Source organism: Pholcus phalangioides, unplaced genomic scaffold, assembly GCF_987345545.1.
Source record: "Pholcus phalangioides strain wild (caught in Gottingen) unplaced genomic scaffold, Ppha-v1.0 ptg000009l_1, whole genome shotgun sequence".
NCBI classification, from domain to species: Eukaryota; Metazoa; Arthropoda; class Arachnida; order Araneae; family Pholcidae; genus Pholcus; species Pholcus phalangioides.
Window position 1 is genome coordinate 17734136 of NW_028301602.1, and position 22262 is coordinate 17756397.

General features: G+C 39.2%; 1 protein-coding gene across 4 annotated transcripts; it reads left to right on the forward strand.

Moving 5' to 3' along the window:
• The first annotated feature begins 5162 nt into the window (after positions 1-5162).
• Positions 5163-22222, forward strand: LOC149082158 (uncharacterized). 4 transcript variants are annotated; one of them, XM_089235674.1, is made up of 2 exons: positions 5163-5411; positions 20283-22222. In XM_089235674.1, the coding sequence occupies exon 2, from the start codon at positions 20283-20285 to the stop codon at positions 21936-21938; it is 1656 nt and encodes a 551-aa protein (XP_089091800.1). In that variant the 5' UTR covers positions 5163-5411; the 3' UTR covers positions 21939-22222. The 4 variants fall into 4 exon arrangements, with proteins under 4 accessions (XP_089091800.1, XP_089091797.1, XP_089091798.1 ...); XM_089235671.1 differs by lacking the exon at positions 5163-5411 and adding an exon at positions 8262-8615 and having other exon boundaries at positions 20283-22221; XM_089235672.1 differs by lacking the exon at positions 5163-5411 and adding an exon at positions 14466-14758.
• Positions 22223-22262: the final 40 nt, after the last annotated feature.

The following is a 22262-nucleotide window of genomic DNA, read 5'->3' on the forward strand; positions in this document are numbered from 1 at the left end:
CATATGCCAGTTCTTAGGTACAGGACCTGTATAATGTGGATTTATTTGAATATTGGATCAAGACCGCAAGAAATTAGATTTAAGCATCGAGTACTTTTCAGTTTCTTGAGAGAGTACCCCAGTGCTTGCAAGCAACAGGTCGGAGATACCTGTACTGACCAGAGTGCTGAGGTAAATAAACCATGACCACAGTCCCAAATTTACATGTTTTGGAACTTGTATATGAACCAGTTTGCAAGACGCATTAAGTTTCATTATCCCAGAGGTTCTGAGAGGCGAAGGATTCATCGATGGATCGTACAAATCCACTTACGACCCGGTTGTAAATTATTTTGTTGTGCCGCTGGTTTTGAAGAGGGGAAAAACAGCCATTTATTCAGATGGATCAAAAACAGATGCTGGCACTGCAGCGGCATTTGTAAGGGTATCAAACGACTCCATTAACCATACTTTGTGCGTCTCTGCTTACAAAATGATAACTCTGTATTCCAGGCAAAACTGGTCGCCATTCTCCACGCTTAGATTTCTGTAAAGACTCCAAAAATAAAATTATTATTAAACCTTGCCAGTTTGAAGGCCATTCGAAATCCGAAATCCAGGCACTTCCTGGTGATACATTAGAAATCTACTAATAAGTAACAACCTGTTATACTTATCATGGATCAAAGCACATAAAGGTATTTTCGGTAATGAGGCCGCAGAAACAGCTGCAAAAGCAGTCACTCAACTAGATGAGTTAACTGAACTCCAACTTCCAGCTTCGTACGCCACAAAAAACTTCTCAAAACTTCATTATTTGCAGCTTGGCAACAAGCATGGAATGTCACAGAAACATCTACTAATGTCAACCTCATTGTACCAGAAGTAAGTCTCCTAAGTAATGCATGGACAAGAGAAAATACTATTTTTATCACCGAACATGGGCCCCTACCGACTTGAAAAGATTCCGAATTTCTTGAAACAAATTTTGTAATTGCGGCCAAATTGGGGACGTGATGCATTGTTTTACATCACGCCATTGCACACGAAGGCTTTTCATTTTCCGCGGTTCGAACAGGCTAATAAGATCACTTGGAAAAAAACGTATTATTCATTCTCAGATGCTATCAATTCAAGCAGCTTCCATCATCAGACAACTGGAGAGAGAGATTACCACGACAAAAGACGTATAGTACCCCACACTGATTCGTCGGAGACTTCAGATGTTGAGGACAGTTACTCTCCCCCCAATCACACGTAACAGGACTAGAGCTCGATGCCCGGTGGTCGAGCACGAGCAATGAAAATTCGGATCATCACCTGTCTTATTGCACCTGGACTTGGAAGTTCTCTGATTCCCCCAAGGCAAATGTGTTCACAGCATAATTTTGGACATTTAATGCTGTCCGCATTTTTATTTACCCAAATCATATAATTCTACATAATTTTTGAATCGTATGCTTTTTTTTACCTTCTTCTTCTCCTCCCACTATGGAAATTATATGAGTTTACACCTGCAATATATCCCGCGCCACATATTTACGTTCATTATGATCTACTACTAAACCACACACACACGTACCTCGTCCATATTCCTCTGCGGAACTTCTAACGAATTGGTACATGTTGAAATATGCGTGTCCGTATTGTAAATATTGTTTCTGTGTAATGCTTGTTATAATGCTGCCATCTACCACATATTTTTTGAACTATGAGTTAAGTGTAATGTTTGAGGATTTTACCGTTGTAGGCCTGTTGCTCTCTGCGGCGAGACTTTTTTTAATGGGGAGATCGGCTTGCATTCACACCTCGAAGTTGGGAACCGCAAAAAATCAACTTCAGCCGACCACCACTGCGGCGACGGTGGGATTCGAACTCGGGACCTCGCGATGCGAGTCCGTCACTACGACCACTCGACCACCACAGCGGCATTATGATCTACTGCATTATATGTTCACTTTTTTTTTTCAACATTTTTGAATGATGCAACCTGTGTCGCTCACCGCACTTCTCACATCACACGGCTACTTCAGCCCTTAGTTGATCTTCCGGGTTACTACCCTCAGCGGGGATGGTGACTGAGATGTTGTTTTGGCTTTGCTACCCCCGCCAGGGTCGCGGGATGTTGTTTTGGTTCGTCTAACTACCTGTAGCAAGGAAAACCGGGAGATGTTCTTTTTTCAACATTTTAGCGACACTATTGTAATGTTTTCCAATGTTAACTATGCTTCGATAACGTATTGATGAGTAGTTATATAGTTGTCTCTTGGTCTCTGGTTGGCATGCTACAATATCGTCTTTCAGGACCTGTGAAGTGCCGCTGTGGTGGTCGAGTGGTCATAGTGACGGACTCGCATCGCGAGGATCCTTGTTCGAACCCCACCGTCGGCGCAGTGGCAGTCTGCTGAAGTTGGTTTCCTGTGGTTCCCAACTTCGAGCCGATCTCCCCAAGTCTCGCCACAGAGAGCAACAGGCCTACCGAACGGTACAATTATTCATTCATTACACTTCCCTCATAGTGGAAAAAACTGGTGGCAGATGGCAGCACACTAAGAGTTGAGAAAAACTCATTGTTTGAAAAAATTGATTGCAAGTGGCAGCAGTACACATAACAAGCATTACACAGAAACAAAATTCCCGTCAAGTTTCACTACACGTACACGCACATTCCAACATGTACCAATTCGTTAGAGGTTTCCCAGAAGAATATGAGCGAGGTACATGTATGGTTTAGTAGTAGTAAGACCTGTGAAGTGCCTTATTCGGCTCCCACAGCTGAGTCGCGCTTGTATTAGTGTCTCTAGCTCAATATATGATCCTCTGGTTGGTGGGCGCTCGGGAGTGCTCGTGGTCGCACTGGGGGTTTGTATTTGGCGGGCAGGGGAAGTGTAAATACTTAGTGAATGAATATATGAAAGACAAATTTCAAATATAATGTCTCATTGGAATCGGGAATTTAAAGTAATAAAAGAAATACATGTGTGAGGGCACTTTGAAAAAAGTGCGCAGGATTCTTATTTGATTAAGAGTTCTGGACTAAGAACCCATCGGCCCATTCATTAAGGGGCCTCACTGATTAAAATTTTCAAACCGGATTCCCCCCCCCCCCCAGATGTATATTTTCAGTCCCTTCTTGAAAATAAATATAGCAGTTTCAACCCTACGAGGCTACAATATTCATTTATTTTTTAACACTAAACTTGCACAATCCCTCACGTCAGGCCTTTAACTAACTGAGGTCAAAAGAAAAAAACTCTATAGTGAGAACAAGCAACCCACATACATCTGTGGCACCAGGGTTAGGAATACATTAAATAAGCCCTTTTAAATTCGAAATAGACCCATGGGTAGCGAAGTTGATCGCGTCGCTAATTTTGGGTCACGGCTGAAAAACGTTAAGAATCCCTGCATTATCCCGTGCATTTTGCGGCCAGGCGTGAAAACAATTTTTTGGCCCTGTACAATATCTTTGCGTGTGTTTAATATAAATCGTAAGAATAAAAAAATGTTTGTTGATAAGCATAATAAGTTAATGGAATTTTAACCAAGATGAAAAATCAATATGAAATCTAGGAAAAATTCTCTCCATATTTTACACCTGCATAAGTTCGCCCGATTGCTGAGAGATTCCTAAATTTTTCACGTTCCCTGCAATCTTGAGAAATAAGATTGTAATTTTAAAAGTAGGCCTACACTAAATGGTGATTTTCCGATCTCGAAGATATTCGGGAGCACCTTAAAAATTGTCGTGACATATTGTTTTGGAATCACCGTCCACTATTTACCACTTTGAATACGATTTTACTCCCAAAATAGCTCACGGCAGAGCCGCCCTTAAAGGGGGTGTGCGACAGTTGTGCCCGCATTTACGGTAACAATAATTTCTTTCATAAGTTTTGATTTTTAATCACTTTTGTAAATCTGAATTTCCATCTAGAAAATAATTTCGGCGTTATTTCTTTCATAAATTCGGAATTTCTACCATGTCTGGAACTGGGTTCTTTTAAATTAAATTCTGAACTTTCATCAGTTCGCTGGGATTCTGAATTTTCATTAGATCTGAAACTATTTCCTTCATTTATTCTGAATTTTCATCAACTCTGGAATTCTGAAAAAGTTTTCATCAGTTCTCTGAAACTATATATATATATTTCTCTTTCATTTATATTCTTTTCTTTTTCATTTATTCTTTATTGTGAAAATTTTCATGAATTCCGAAATTATTTCTTGCATTCATTCTGAATTTTCATGATTTTCATCTTCTCGATATTTTTGATTTCCCTCTCTCACAGGAGGAAAAAGTCGGGGCTAAGGGGCTCCGCGTCTGGTAAGGTCGGCCCGACTCACGGCACACCTTTTGGGAAATAGTGCTCGATTGAGTAATTAAATCCGATGTCAATATGTGTTTACGGCAATTACCTATTATGCTCTCAAATCATTATGCGAAATTCCATAGCATTTATTTACAAAGCTTGGAGCAGGCAAACTAGGTGGTTTTATTGGAACAAAAATTTACCATTTAAATGACTCGTATAGATGGAAAATTCAATTACCGCGCGCTAATTGTATCCGTAAATTATAGATAATTATGATGACGTGATATTGAAAACCAATGCCGGAGCGAGGCGAGGCGTTATGATGATATATAAGCTGTATAATATTGTCAGAAAGCTTCTCAAAGGGATAGTAAGACAAGGGGGTGTTCACCAACGCAGAATTGATTGATTCCGAGGTGATCAAGGTGCGGTCGATTTCGTTTTTATTTATTTATTCACGTCAGGTTGTTTGGTGCGCTTGCGGAGTCAAAGTGTAATAATGACGAAGCCCCGCCTCCGTGTTAATTCTCGTACGTACTAAATACTACTTCAGGGTTACTCATTCACTCACTCGCACCGTAGGCCGAGCCACAAGAGGATTAGTGTTTCTCATTTTTCTCCCGTACTCCATTAATTACAACACTGTCTTAACATTGCGGTTGCCACGTTTGGCTTTTCATCTCACCCTCCCCCCTCCCCTTTTTACTCACTACGCGTTACATCACTAGCTTTTTTTTTTATGAGCTAAAATTATAAGTGTGTGAATGATCGTATTATTATTTATAGTCTTGAGAAATCGTATATAAATGATCGAACTCTATTTAAGATGAATGAAATAAGTCTGTGCGGTATCCAGACGTGAGAACCACATACAGTATAACACGGAAATACGATAGCATTAACTACGTTTCTTCAGTACTATGTATAGAGTTTCATCAAGTGCATGAAATAAACTGGTGTTAGCGCTTGTGGATTTCACGTGGTATAACTGTATTAAATGGACATGATCCTGCACGATGTGGACAAGAAATTTCGTTTAGGTGATAAGCTGGATGGTTATAACTTCGATTATAACTCGTAATCGGGTGACGTCCAAGGACCAAAGGATTGAAGAAGGTATAATTTCTAGTGCCTGTTTTCTTTATTTACTGTAATATGATCACTGCTTTAACTCTCTAGCCGAAGGCAACGCGAATTTCGCGTTTCACGTGTTCTGTAAAATTTCGCGGGGTACGCAATTATCGCGTTCTATATACAAAGCGGATAAAAATGCCCCGCGATTTTGTACAGAAAAATTCAAAAACTACCCCGTGGCTGGAAAGTTAAATCGTGAATCTTAGATCATTATTTCTTAACTTCTTTTTTTCGGCGACGAATTTTGCAATCGATACTTTTTCTTGTGCCCCCCCCCCCGCCTTGACCAGAGCCCCCCCCCCCTCATCCGGGGGGGGGGAATAAATCTGTTCTATTTAATAAATTGATATCTGAGTACATTTGTTGGGTACAAAAGTTTTATAAATAAATCTGAAACTTCGGACCCTTGGGCTAGATACACACCGAAATCTTTTTAGTGGGGTTTTTCCGGGTCGTTCTAGTAGTAGTCAAACTTTCACCATATTTTACTTGAATGCTTCTTTTTTTTCACAGAAGTGTCTGTGGCCTTCTTAATCAATATGAAATGGTTTCCCCCCTTTGACTTGTTTTCATCTATGGCTTTCCCCTTATAATATTCCAGAACCACAAGGGCCTGGAATATATTAAAAAATATATTTAAATAAAATAATATTTAAGTTGAAAACTACTATCTTAGATAATTTTGTCGTCACACGAGCTTCATATATGGATATACATTCTATATACATGGGAATGGTAGCTTAGGTTTAAGTTCCCACGAGAGAAGAGCGGACGTATCAGTCATGTTGGTTTTCAGTAAAAGGGTCTTTATCTAAGTAACCTTTACGTTAGAGGTTCCGTAAGGAATATTAACGTGGGTACCTGTTTGGTAATTCAAGTTCAAGCCATAAGTCCAGTGAGGCCTATATATCGGTTTCTTTATCCAAAGGAAACAAGAACCAAACAGAATTTATAGGAATTCGACGCTCAAAAGCATACCATTTTCTTATTGTCCAGTTCAGACATACCGTTTACGATGCGATAAACGGTAAAACTCCTCTTTCTCAGACAACGGTGGGACAAAACGGGGTACTTAAACGAGGTCCTCAAAATAAAACTTGATAACTATTCGGCCGAGTAAGTGACCGTCAAGAGGGGTTTCACTGTATTAATGTCTCGGGAATGGGTCGAACGGGGTGACGGTATAGAAGTAACACTAAATCAGCGGTGAATGCAAAAAATAATTGCAAGAAAATTGAGAAAAAACTATTCTGTCCGCAAAATTCAAATCATGAATGTATTAGATGGAATGATTTTTGGAAAAAAACTGTAATTTTTCAGCTTATTTTATCTAATTGGGAACACAGCTGCGCGTTCACTTGGTCATGTTACGGGTGAGACGTATGAACCGGAGACGGTACCGAAGCGATGTTGTGCATAGTTCAAAATTTTATCTTAACCAGCCTTTGGACACAGGGTGGCCGTTACCAGACGCGAGGCCAGGTGCATCTCAGTAATTTCGGGACAACAAAAATGTTTATATATATTTGAGTTTTCAAAATTTTATATATTTTGTGTGTGTGGGGGGGGGGGGGGGATCGACATCCATTGTTTCAGCACGTACAGGAATGCTGAGAAATATCCATACAAATGTTTTTTAAAACAAAATAAAATGTAGATAAACACAGAAAAAAAAAAAAAGGTAAAAATTTAGTGCTGAAGATAATTTTGAATTAATGAGAGAAACAATTCCTGAAACTAATGAAAATTTTAGAATTTAGGACTTGCAAATAAAATTGAAAGAAATAATTCCAGCACCAATGAAAATTCCGAATCGATGAAGAAATAATTCCAGGGTAAGAGGAAAATTAAAAACTAGAAAAGAACAATAAGAACAACAATTCCGTAACTGGTGAAAACTCAGAATGAACAGAAGAAAAAAATTCTTTAGAATATTTATGAAAATTCAGAATTAGTGAAAAAATAATTTCAGAATCAATGAAAATTTTCAGAATATTAATGAAAATTTTCAGAATAGATGTAAGAAACAATTTAAGAACTGGTGAAAGCCTTCAATATTTTACTGTAAGTGAGGGCCTCACAAAGCTCGGGGCCCGCTGCGACCGCAGCTGTCTCACGCCCCTAAGAGCGGCTCTGCCTGGACAAGCACTCCAAATTAGACCACAACTGTTTATTATTAATTGGTTGCTTTAATTAAGTTCAAATAAGTGTCTGGTGTCGGTTCCAGTTACTGGACTATTTTATTTGAATCGGCACCCCTGGCAGGAGAAGTTTTTCTTTCGAAAATCAAAACTCCTCTCCTATTCACGATGAAAGCATGCCTTCAATTATATGAAAAAAAGCGACAGAATAAATTTATAAAAAATCCGCGAAGTATTTCATTAGGAAAATAAATATCTCATTATAAAAAACCTAATATATTCAATAATTTGAATACGTATGTTGATTGAGTCAAGGATTAATTAATGCATTGGATTCACATTCATACGTGTGATCATTATTCCGAATGTAATCTGGATATAATGAAATTACAATTCAAAATTTTACACACGGATCATATAGACGACCTTTTTATCAAGGAACCTAATATACACAAACACACACGCGAGGCCGACAACAGCGGCGACATCAGTCCGCAAGGACATACATTACAAATTACATACATTGCCATTCTCGTTAGTGTCAGTTCACTTTATGGGGTTTTTCCTTTCGGTTTCACAATCGCAGCCAATGGTGGACGCAATCGCCAAATGGCGGCAGCGCCGAAACGGCGGGGGCTTGACCCCCTTGAATGTACCTGGAGTACCTACTTACTTCCCTAATGGAAAAGTTTTCTCTTTTGTCTTAAGGTTTCTTGTGAATCCTTGGTGTTGTTCCCATCAGGAAATGATGGAACCGAATCTTCTTCAATTATCAAATTCATTTGGTGAATTCGTGGGTTTTTAGTCTTTTTTTGTGGATTATAATTGTTAATAAGTGCTCGTTTTTTTTGTTTTGAGAACCATTCAGAGGCAAGTTTCGTTTCTCGCGAGTTATTAATTTTGTTTTCACTCGAACAAGACATTTATGTGACGAAGCTGATAAGTGTTTGGCTCTTCTCATATATCACGATGCTATCTAAAAACTTTGTGTCCTTTTGTGAAGGGAAAATGGATTCATGGATTGATACGTGAATTTTTCGTAGAGGTGAGTTTGAAAATTATTTTGATTGAATTTAAGAAATTTGAAAGGAATTTCAAAATTTTTTGTCTGTATTGACACAAGTAATATTTTCGGTGAAATTTTTATTAAATTAAGTTTTGGAAGTTGAAATTTTGATTATTAATGTGAATCAAATTTCATGATTGTAATTAGGGTCTGAATCTGGGAGAGGAGAGAGATTCCCGACTTTTTCTGTTTTTTTTAACCTTCGCAGCACCCCTTGAGAGTTAGATTGACGTTCACAATAACTCAGGGCACCTTTGCCCAGTTTCGAGTGCTTTTGCGGTATCTTGCAGCGACATTCTAGTTGAAATCAGTATCTTAATAAGATTGCTTAGAATATAATTTTATTTCATCAACCAAAAGATTATCACAAAATCCACTTGATTTCGCATAATTTTATCTTTGAAATACCTTTCAACGAACCTGCTCGATTACCAGGCACTTTAACGGCTTTTCTGTTGCAGCCTTGATTTAAAGGCACACTTTTAGTGCCATAGTCATACATACCGTTTGGAATTATTGTCCTAATTGCTGAGTTAAACCCCTAATGTCGATTTATTTGTGTACAAGAATAGATATGATTTCATAATTTTCATTTTTTACTGAATATATCATTTTTTTGTAGGTGTATGAAATTTTATAATTTAATATATAATTTTCACTGATTTTCCCTCGGTGTGTGCTTATTTTTTGTCATCGTATTATACTAGAATTCCATTAATCTGATCACCGGTTTGATTCGAACAGCTGGAAAAAGGTGCGTGGAAAAAGAGGGGGGGGGGGAAGGATCTACCCTGTATGTAGGGGTCACCTATGTAGGGGTAACCTTAAAAGTATATGTTATTGTGATGTGATGAATCGTTAAATTCAATTAAATAATGATAAATTTTCTTACATTTATCACTTTTTACCGGCGATTATGCACAATTCCCAAATGAAGTAGGTAATTTTGATGTATATGGGAAAAAATCATCACTCAAATTCAACTATTTATAGGTTTCCCCCGATTGGTGCACTATAAGAATTTTGCCATGAAAATCAAACTCAATTCAAATAAGTGAGGAGAAATTGGAGACAAAAATTGTGTTAACAGTCGTATAATGTTGGCTTTTTTCGCATTCATCAACATGTATGTACGCAACCAACATTACCATCGAATTCATCATCCTAGCGTAGATAGAAGTGTGAGCATAATGTCCGGAAAATGTAAAGAATTTATTGATGATTCATCGTAATTACCAATATTTAGGGCCGTCTTAAGAGCATCATGGGCCCCCGGACCAAGTGGTTTTCTTAGGCCCTACGTGGTAAATTCTAGAAAATTTCGACCAAATCTCATTTTTGTGAGGCCCCTCTTCACTTGAGGCCCCCGGGCCGTGCCCTAGTGGGCCCATGCATTAAGACGGCACTGCCAATACTAGCTGGGGATTATATAATCGGTAAATGTGTAATAAGTTCACAAAATTTATCAAACTTACCAAAATGGTCGGTGATTATGTATAATCACTGAATTTATCACATTTACCGTAACATATGTATTTAATGTTTTCATAGGGTTGAAACAGAGATATATTGAGGACTTTTATTTGTCATAATTTTTTCTTCCTTACTTCAAAATTTCATTCTATCCTGTTATTTGGAATTCTCGATTCAGTGTTAAACCACTGAAAGACATTTTTTACGGAAGTTGAAAATTACCCTAAACACTATTGTGCCGCGTGTCTCTGAGAGCCTTAAGACAGCTTTGGTTAAACAGAACTATTAGGTCAGTCTAATACAGTGTTTCCCAAAGTGGACAATATCGCCTCCTGGTGGGAGATGGAATGGTCCAGGGGTCGATAGAAGCTACGTGTATAACACAGGACCTTATGGGTTCGCTTGAGTTGGGGGCGATGAGAGGAAAAAATTTCTGATGAAGATGGCGAGATGGAACAAAACGTTTTTAAAACTATGATCTAGCCCAGTGTTTCCCAAAGTGGGCAATATCACCCCCCTCCCCCGGTGAACGATGGAATGGTTCGGGGGGGGGGCGATAGAAGCTACGTATTTAAGATAGCATCCTATGGGTTCACATGAGTTGGAAGGTGATGAGAGAGAAAATTTCTGAAGAAGGGGGTGATGGAATGAAAAGTTCGGGAAACTACGGTCTGACACGTACAGATAACCCCCAATGTCATTAAATATTTTTAAAAAATCAAGTTTGAATGATGAACCCCTGTAAAAGAAATTACCGCTGAACCGAAAAGATCCCAGTTCCAATTAGTTGAGATTAGTGGGTTCTACTGTAACTCGTTATTATTCCATAGAAATCGAAGCATACGGCATACTGTATTTTTCTTCGTAAAACAATAATAAATGAATAGCACTGAAGATAACGATCGTACATGTTTTTTTGAAAGATAGATCTTCAACTAAAATATTTGCTATGTATCGTATGGAAACTGCCCGATGAAATAAATGTTGACGATATCTTGAAGAGTAATATGTAATGATTAAATTTGAGAATCATATTAGCACGACCGCTAAAGGAAGGGATACTGACAGCTGTAGCGTGTGGAATCACATAATTATTTTTTACACGATCTTACGCATGCCCCCCCCCCACACATCCTGAAGCAGGGCCCCAAGGCTGGGATCTTTTACGGGTCCCTTTAAGATGAATTTATAGCGTGAAAAAACAATAAAATGATTAAAATCACCACGGGCCCCAGGGCTGGAGCCCTGTCAGCCCACCCCTTGTGGGGGCCATGATCTTACGCTATGATTTTGCTTGAAAGGCAATGTGTGAATTCCTAAAATATGAATTATTTAAAAATTCGGATCAACCACGTTTGAATTAAGCAAGGTCCCTGGTATTTAGGCAGAAGCAACGACCACTATATAGGTGCTTCGTTGAGCAACGGGTTAAAAACTGGGGAGGCTCTTGAGTCCCGCTCTAAGAGGGGCACCGAATCCGAGTTGAAAGGGCTAAAAAATACTTTGTCAACGAAAAAAAAACAAGGGCAGGGTTGGCCAAATAATAGGTTCTCTGCACGAGTGGAGATTTTTTCTCGAGTCGAACCTAGTTGAAAACGCTAATCTCTTACCATTCTGTTGAGTCAATGTTTTTTCACAGCAAAAAATATATTTGAATTTAAATCAAATAAATCATTTCGGATCAAATCTATTTCATTTCACTCGCGTGTAATTCAATGTAAAAGATATATTCTATTTAAATATGAAGTAATACTTATGCATGTAAATTACTCAAATTTTAGGAAGTTATCGTTTTAGTAAAGCGTGAACACTATTTCTACAGATTTCCAAGTTAATTTTACATGTAAAAAAGTATGTATATATATATATATATATATATATATATATATATGTATGTGTGTGTGTGTGTGTGTGTGGTCTTTTTTCATATTTCAAAAACGTTTAAACTCTTTCCCAAACTGGGTATTCAACAACATTGTCTTCATGATAGATTGCCATGGCCAGATATAATATGCATTTTCTGTGATTTTGAGAAATGCCAAAGTTCCGCGTAAATTCCAAGTATGGTATTGGAAAACGGAGGCACATAATTCACCTTTATATCTATGGGAGGAGGGGGGGGGGAAGGATGTCGGTGCATATTTAGAAATTGAGTTCAACTTGTATAGTATGTAGTAGATAAGTACATTGATTTTACAGAAGGAAAAAAGAAAACGAAGGCGTCTACAAGATGCCGACGACTGAGCGGCAAGAACCGAAACCGAGGCGCCTACTATATCATATCAACCTTCCCTCTAGTCCTATGGTTGCCGTGCGTGATACTACATATCCCTGTATGGAGGCAAAAAAAGAAGATATTTTTTTTTTTGTAAAAACTGACAGCAACTAAACGCCCCGTCAATGACGCCAATGAAGTAAAACGATTGTAGGACTTGGGTTCCTAGTCGAGCCTCATCGACGTCGTCATCATCAACCATTAACTTCTTGACTACCGCTCTGCCTCGAGGAATTTTCCACACCCTCGGACGCCCCAAAGGCGATTCGAACATGAAAAATGGATGCTGCCAATGAGGGAAAGATCGCAACATATTCATCCCCGACGCAAAAGAAAAAAAAAAAACAACCTCTTTCCCTTTTTAATTTAACATATACAATTACCGTATCAGTTGCAATGAGACTTACCATTCGAGTTTATTCTTCCGTTCTGAAGTGGTTTACCTTCGTTTAAAGAAAATGGATTTTCCCACAGAATTGATGGAATGCTATAAATACATTAATTAATCGTTTTTCATTAAAATGTCTCGTTTTTAAAAAAAAACTAGGACTGTTTGTGGTTCGTGAGGTTTTGAGCTTGTTTAATATTCTCGCACGTGGAGCAAGAGAGAACCTGGTTTTAATCCATTTCTAAGAGCATTTAAATACCAAAACTATGCAAAAGAATTTTTGTTACATTTTGTTACATTCAAACCGGTGACCCCGCAGTCTTTTTATATAAAACACTTCGAAATCCGATGAGGTTGCCGCAAGATATTTTGTGATAAAAACTGAACTTAAGTAAGGCATTGATTCAAACGAAACCTCGAGATCGGGCGAGGGCAGATTTTTCTCAATGGAACTTTTGCCCTACATCCCTTAGTTTATACCTTCTGAAATCGGAAGAAAGCCTATTTCAATAAAAAAATATGGCATTTCGAAGGAGGTTTAGTTATTTCTGCTGTGCTGCTTTAAAAAAAACCACAGTTTCCCAAACTTCTTATTCCATCGCCCCTTCTTCAGAATTTTTTTATCTCATCCCCCCCCCCCCACAACTCAAGTCAATCCATAGGGTCCTATGTTAAATCCGAAACTTCTATCGCGTTTCCCCGGACCATTCCATTGCCCACCGGGGGGGGGGGGGCTATATTGCACACCGCTTTCATTTGCAGAAGTCTAGGTTACCGCTGAAACGCCTCGAGATAGCCACTAGATATCTTGTGGGAAGAACTCAAATTAATGAAGCCATTTATTCCAACCGGGGTACCGCGACAGTCTGGGTTGGTGTAAAACTATACTTTTGAAAATCACTACATTTGGCCACGTTTTTATTTTTTAAATTTGAAGGAGTTTCAATTTTCTTGAGCAATCAGCTATAACAAAAGATCCTTATGTGACCACGTTGGTCGCTACAATCAAGCCCTGTCCCTTCCCACCACGGGAATCAATCGCTGTACCTATACGATTTTGTGAAAAATAATAATTACATCGTAGACTTTTTTTTTATATATAGTATTACCATATTCCCGAAGGTTGGGTAGAGTAGATATTCATTCATACCGAGAGTGTGGAGAAAAAATCGCATGATTGTACGAAAACTGTCGACTCTCCACGGTTGGGGTTTTCAATACTGTCTATAAAGTGTATTTGACCCCGACTCGGGGGCGACTGACTATTTCTCGTTGCACATAGTGAGAGAAAGAGACAGAAAATGTGTTTTCTCCGCAATATATGCATGAATACACGCAGGTTACCCCGCTGTGCTATCGCATGAAAAACCCTTGGTGGCGTTTGATATACGATGTTGTTAAGGTCTTGGCGCCACTGATCACATAGAATGAAGACACTGTGACGGCCCTTGTTATGTTTTTCTTATTTTCATGATTATTATTAGTATATTTTTCTGGTGGGGGGAATGTAAACATACAAACAAGCTTATACTTACTTACACAGTCATACAAGAAGAAGAGAAAAAAAAAATACTTAAGGAAACGGGACCGGGAATTAAATCAACGACAGAGATGTTGAGCGCGATTTATTTATTTATTTTTTTTATTGCCACACGACTTGCCAAAGATGTAAAGCGATTCGCGAGTAGGAGACACCAGAGCACTTAAAAAAACTCTAGTTATTACACAGTCGCAACTTGTTTACCACATCATCATCATCACTGATTTGCCGCTATAAGCTCACACGCACACGCTCACCGGGACTTATGAGATTCGTTAAGTATTCCACCAGTGTGTGTATGTGATCCGCCGCCTCTTCATATTCATCTGTTATCTAGTCTGTGTGTGTGTGTATGAGGGTCCATCCACTACATCTGTCTGAGATGGAGCCGTCGGTGCTGTCCGAATGCAGTCCTTGACGCCTTTCTTCTTAATTGTATTGCTTAGGTAAGTTTTTCCTGAAGGTTTTTATTTGGGTACCGACTATATAAGGACCAACTTCATCATTGTCTCCAAATTTAGTTATAGCTATAGGATTGAAATATCTTTCAATAAAATACCCGTATTAAAACTAAATTTCAGACCTTGACATGTCTATGCACTCATTGTGATTTATAAGAAAAAAAAAAATCGAAAGAAACAATACGACTGTGAACTTAGGTCAGTGGTTTTGTGAAACTTTTGTCACTTGTGGCTCCTTTTTTGGTGAAATTTCATTTACGGCTTCCCAGAATAGTCTAAATGTAGGCCAGCGGCCAAAAATTTATTTTTGAGGAAAACTGGTGTTTAAGGGGGGGGGGGGGGGGGGAGACTCAGGAGATAGAACCATAGACTTAACCATATTATTCATAAATTTCAACTATTTTCTCACGTTTCGGGTGGGGCAAAGGTCCCCCCCCCCTGATACGGGACAAGGGGACCCTCCAAAACACCGAATAGGCACACATCAATATCGTCAGCTCACTGTGACGCACACTTTGAGAGGCACTGTCGTAAGTGAATCCAAGAGTCAAATATATGACTCTGAGGTAGTCGATAGGTTGTATTAAAATTAATTCTGAAACTTTCAAATCCAATGATAACTTAAGTCATTAACTCAACCGTGACAAGACGTTTAGTGACAAAAAAAAATTGTGATCATAAATTTATCTTTGATTAATATCGTCGTTTTTTCCCCTAAAATTAAACGAAATCCACCAAAATTTCACTGAAATTTTGATGGGATGGGGACTTTCTATATTTTAGTAGCCAGAAGGTCTATCGAAAAATATGAAAATAATTTCGAACAAAATTATTTCCATTTAAATTACATACACGATTACTTGTTTCATTTTATTGAATACAGTGATTCCAACATGTTGCTGTCACTCTTCATAAGAGTAGAAGAAACCTCTTGAGAGAGGTGCTGTTCACATATACCCCGTCCTCCGTCGCAGCTGCTATAATTCAATGTTTACAAGATTGTTTAAATTTTAAAAATAAAAAACTGACGGTTCCATACACCCTCTGCGCCCATAAAATAAAGGCCACGAGCCCCTTTACAATGTAATATTCAGTATATAGAAATTTAAAAAAAACAGTGACTTGATTGTGCTTTATTTTTTCTTCAATTGCTAGATCGGAATTCCCGCGGTTCCCTTGCCCTCTGATCATATACCTGCAGCTCACTCAAGAAAATACTACCGCATAAACTCTGTTTCCTTCCTACAACTATCTATGTACACACAAACATCTTTGACTGGCCACGCCAATTCTAGGAGCTTCGACTCGCACTTTGAGAGCCACAAAGCTGGACCAGTGTTCTTAAACCGAAGGTACACGGACTAGTACCGGCTCTGAGAATTTCCTGCCGGTCCTCGCAACATTTTGCTCAATCCATGTAGCCACTATATAATTTTAGGATTTAACCCCCCCCCCCCCCCAAGATATCTCGGCCCTGTGTAAATGGAAGAGATATGCATTCAATCACTCTCCCTTCCTTCGAGACTCTTCATTGGTAACTCTTTAAAAGAAAATTGTCTTTTTTCCCCTTTACTTTGCATTATCTTTTTATTAGGGCGATCGATTGTTAACCACAGTTAAAAATTTTAGTTGAGTTAATCGACTCGAAAAATCCGATTAAAATTCGATTAAAATAATTATTAAAAGTTTATAATTTAGCTTGATTTATTTGACTAAACCGGTTAAATGTCTTAAACTATGTTCCTATACATGACATTTTAGATAAGTGACCGTATTTAAAAATATTTTAATCAATATTTTGATCAAATTTTTCGACATGAGGAAACACAAGTCGATTCAGCGAAAACTAGTGATTAAAGTTACTGATTTAAAAAAAAACCGACAAGATCCAAATTATAAGAAATTCCAGGACATGCTGAATCCTGATTTCAGCGTATCGTCCCCCTTATGCCAGACAATAAGAATGTGCGAATTTTCTCTTTTGGGTTTATCAGCTGGTTGGATCACTATTTTTCTAAGCTTTGACAGAAGCGCGCAAATGTATATCCCCTATTGAAACACATTTTACAAAACATTTTAGAACAACTTCCATAGAGTAACACGGGTAGAGAAAACATTCAAAAATCGTTTTCCATGTTCTATAAATTTGCTACACATTCATGTTTCTGGCAAAGGAGGACGACATTAAATAGCTTCAAGCGTGTGGCCTTTATTTGTTAAATCTGTTTCTATATTTATTTACATCTATTCAGTGGATAAATGCGTTAAATGAATAGAATATATTGCTATAGCATCGGTTAACATTATATAGTTACCAACACTACGCTTGCTATGAATGAATAGCATTTGAAAATATTCGATTGAAATTTGATTAATCGGTCGATTAATCGATTAAAGATTTTTGATATTTTTTTCTATATTTTTTATCTTTTCTCTCTCGCTACGGTTTAACGAGTAAAAAAATATAGTATTACATAGTGGAAGGGTGGGGCTGGGAGAAGGAGGAAGTATGAAGAAACTGCTCCTCAGAAATCGCAGTGGTTTCACTTTGTGGTCTTGTTTTCTGTGGTTCCTCTTTTCATTCACTTCATTAATATGGTCGGTCGATTTTAATGTAGTGACCGCATTAATAATACGCACGCAAAAACGTAGAAAAGAAGTGCTTTCGTTGTTTTTTCATGGGTTTGGAAAATCTTTGAAAATGCATTTAGATAGGCTGTGTGTGATGGAGACAAAATGTGAAACATCGTATGAGAAACATCATATTGTACGCACACATGAATTGGTAAGAGAATAGGGAGCAATAATAATAACTTCTGAAAGAGAGATTGTTACTTATCGCGATCTCAGATCTCTCTTTTTATGTGCGATATCAAAAGAAAAAGGCGTTGCGTTGTTATAAGAAGGTGGCGTCATGGATCAGGAAGAAGACTTCTTCTCCAGGATAAGATTCTCATTTTTATTATATTACCTTATTATCGCGGTAGCACAAGAAGAAGAAGAAGAATAGTAATAACACAAAAAAACAATTTTCATTTGTTCTTTTACGAAAAAAAAAACCGTGACGTTTAACATGTTGTTGCTAACGTTCTAATCGCAAAAGCAAAAGAATAGAATAGTAAAGAAAATATTGTACACGTTCTTGAGAGAGAGAGATACTTGGTGAGATACATGCGGTGTGTGTGCGATACATGCTCCTCCTTCTTACAATTATTTTCCGAATACGATTGATTACTTATGTATGGATCGACGTCATGGTCAGCGTATTTCCACCATGGGTACCGGAATAAATATGATATATGGATTGTTAATGGATTGGTTATGTAAATGAAGAGAGAGGGATTCGTAATGGATCATGCCGTGTCAAGTTTAGAGTGAGTCTAGTATTATAAGTGTATTACTTTATTACATATACGTATAAATATGAGTGTATAAGCGTACTTATATGAGGATATAAGACTCTTAATGATGGGTCTATGATTGAATATTCATGGATGGAGAATATGGCGTATACTTGTCATTGTATAGTTTATATTTTTTTATATCCTCTGGCAGTGTTTCTCAAAGTGTGCATCGCGGCTCCTAGGGGCGTCGCGATAGGCTGGGAATGTTGATTTATGTGTCTATTTATGTTTGAAGTAGTTGTTTTTATAAGTGAAAAAATATTTACTAAACTATTCTGAGAAGCCACGGATGAGCCATGAATTGGACAAAAGAGCCGTGGGTGACAAAAGTTTGAGAGCCACTGTCCTATGGGAATAATTTGGTTGTATAGGGTTATCGCTAAAAACTTTTTTGCTGATGAAAACTTTTCTTATTTGTGTGTGTGATGTGAAGCAAGCATCTTCAACCAGGGGTGTATCTAGGACTGTGCAGCAGCACTAGAAACTCGCGCGAAACCCTGAATATGCACTGAAACTATTAGGTACACATCAAACTGTTATTATGAGCACACACCTCCGGCACAACTGATTTGCTGGTGAATTACTCATAGCGATATATAGACTGGAGAGTTGCTCCCGATTTTAATAAAAGAAGGGCCGTGGAACAGCACGGGTTGCGGCTGTGTGAAGGATGCCAAATCAGAAGGAAAGGAAAAAAAGTAATTGCAGAAAAATTTAAAAAAAAGTGCTTTTCTGCCTAATGCAAATTATAAATGTTTTAGTGGGAACGATTTCGCAGAGACAACTGCAATTTTTATGCATTACATCTAGCCTCACTACACAGTTCCGAGTTTTAATGGTGAGACTTATATGCCGGCCGAGGGGAGAGGGGGCATGACCCCCACAAGGAGGGGCTGACGGGGCTCCAGCCTTGGGACCCGGGATGATTCTCATTTTTTTTTTTTTTCACGCCATAAATTCAGTATAAAGGGGCCCGTGAGAAGTTTGGTCCTGAAGCCCGCGAAAGTCCCAGCCTAGGAGATCTGCTCCAGGATGTGGGGGCCATAGGAGGGAGATAACTATACCTCATAAAAACTTTGTTTCGAGCCACCCCTATCTTCAACCTGTAGCTTGTGAGCATTAGAGTGCTCGATTGTCTATCCATGATTGTTTGACACCCATTATCAAAGACACGATGCTGACATTGTTTTCCGGAACACGAGTCCCACGTGTTGGAAACTAAGGCATCCGGCACAGTCCACTTTGTAAAAGCGTAGTAAATTTCCCTGTGGTGATCCAGTAAAACCCATCACATTCGGCCAAATAATAATTTCCCATTGTATAAAAAAAGTATGCATTTTGAACCCCTGATTAACGGTCACCCCTCTTTTACGGACGAATTATTTTGTCCTGTTTGGTCCATAAAAGAGAGATTTTACTGTATATATATTGAATCTACGTTTCGACGGTATCGGACTCAAGGTCTAGGGAATATGAAATATCTATGCTTGACATGATTTAGAATTTATGAGGAATTGTATTAATTTTACATGCCTTCCGAACAAATGATTTGGAGAGACAAAAAAAATTCTAATGAAGATTCGCCCCCCACACACCGTTTTGAAAGCCATATGATGAATCACACCACGTGATCCGTAAGATTAACGGACTTCCAATGAAATTATTGATAACTGAAGTCGTTTGAGTTATCAATAATTTAAATTGTGTACCCCTCTCTCCCTCTCCAGTTCCGGAATGTACCACCTCCTCATCCTTGGGAAGCATTTAAGTCAAAGTCCGGACCCGTTCTTAAGGCTATTAAAATTTTACTAATAAAATTCTTTTTTTTTTTGTCCTTGCTAAGGACTAAAATAGGGTGAGAGGATCGTGTATGAGTACGTATGCAAGATTAAGGGCGAAAATGGTTTTGAGCTATATATTCTCCCGGTAATTCAAAATGTGGTTTTAAAAATTGCACATTTCCATGATTGCATCAATATGAACTCCAGTAATTGCCAAAATACTGTATATGAGTTTGTATGAACGATTATTGGTTATTATCATTAAAATTTTATTTTAATTAGTTTTAATTGATTTTCCTGATGGTTTTTCTTTTTTCGTTCCAGATGCCGTTGCTTGAAATGAAGCTATTAAAAACGGACTGCGTATCGAAATCAAGATTTCGTGTGGCCCTCATGTTGTTTCTCGTCACAAGCGGAGGACTGTCTCTACCGCAGCACATGAAGGCAAAAATACGAACCAAAGAAGTAGCCGATGCTCACGACAATGCGATGTCGTCTCGACCTCTGAGTACCAGTGATAGTGAATCGTTAGATCTGATGGACACCGCGAGGACATTAGCTAATAACAGCCAAGTGCGCGCGCGTGTCAAAAGGAGGATCAGTGGCTCTGATAACCCTCACTTAGATCGTCGAAGAAATTCACTGGTAGAACCAGAAGACTACGATTCCAAAGACTCCTCCTCTTATCTTGAGAAGGTGAGAATGAAATCCCGGGTCTCATTTCCCAATCCTGTCTCGAGCAAATTAAGAGAAGAATCTTCTGACCAAGATGCCCACAGTGTCCACCATCACCACCAACAACAACAACACCATCATAATCATCACCTTACGAGGCAGCAGCGCGAGGAATTACGTCCAGGGTCCGAACACAGATCCGATCAGGAGCTTTCCTCTGAAAGATCCCCAATAGACTCAATTTTGAACGATGTACATATCGACAGGGGATCGGACAACGTCATCGACTATTATTTCGTCGACGACGCGTTGTTGAGAGAGGACGAGCAGCACCACGTTCGTCACGGCAGTAGCGTAAGACACGGAGTAATTATCAATTTGACGGGTTTGATCGCGAACGGTAGGGAAGAACCCGAAGAGGAGGAGCCGGATTCGGACAGGGCGGCTTTTATCGGTGCTCAACACGACGAGATCTTGGCTTTCAAAGCTTTCGAAATCCGTCCAAGTTTATCGGGAGTAGATCGTTTGGCGTCCATGATGGCGGATCCCGACGACCACTTAGCGGAAGAGCCGCCTAGTGGCGCTTCTATGGACTATTACGCGGATCACAGGGAGTCGCCGAACGATCATCGTCGTTCAAGGTCTCGCAACAAGGAGGAAGACGACGACGACGATGGAACAACGCCCGTCGTCGACCCGGCTCTCAGTGAGAACCGGAACTTGAGCCGGAAGAGGAGACAAAAGGCTCTTCCGAGCACCGAAGATGCCGACCGTCAAAGACGTCACCACTTCGGACGAAGACGTCGTCGGAAGCGTAAGCGTCGTCACCGCAACCCAGCGGCGTCGAGACTGACTCCTTCGAGTGACGAAAATAGCCACTCGAGAGCAGAAGTGCAGCCGGAAACACTTCCGACGATGACCGGACATCGCCGTCATCAACAAGAGAGGTTCCTATTGAAGTCGAACAGTCCTGCCTATGTGATCACCAGCGCCAGTGAAGTCAAGAAGGACTGGTGCAAAACGGTGCCCTTCAAACAGAAGGTCGTCGAGAAGAACTGCAAGGCGCGGTTCATAACGAACAATTTCTGCTACGGGCAGTGCAATTCCTTCTTCATACCTCACGTGGGCAGAGGCGCCACGAACGGCGCCGTCCCCGCCGCTTTCCAATCGTGTGCCTTGTGCAAGCCTCACAAGTACAAATGGACAACGGTGACATTGTCCTGCCCGAAGCAGGAACAACAGAGGGTCGACAAACGCGTCCTCATAGTCGAATCTTGCAGGTGCAAGACAGAGACATTACAGTGAACAAATTCCTCTCGCATCGTTAATTACTCAGCGATGACCAAGCGTCATCCCCAATTAATACAAACATTATCATCATCAAAAGTACAAAGTACGCAGTACACAATCCGAAAACACACACTCGAAAAATCAGTCTAGTCCAGTCCATAAATGAATGTATTGCGATAGAAATACTCTGTACATAAAGATTCTTTAATTACGTTCGATACGCAACTCATACGAATTCTAATATAGACATACGGTAGTAGTTCTCGAATTTTTATCTTACTGATTTAACAGGGGCTGAATTACTTTACCCCCCGCCCCATTTACAAGTGGATTCCTCGC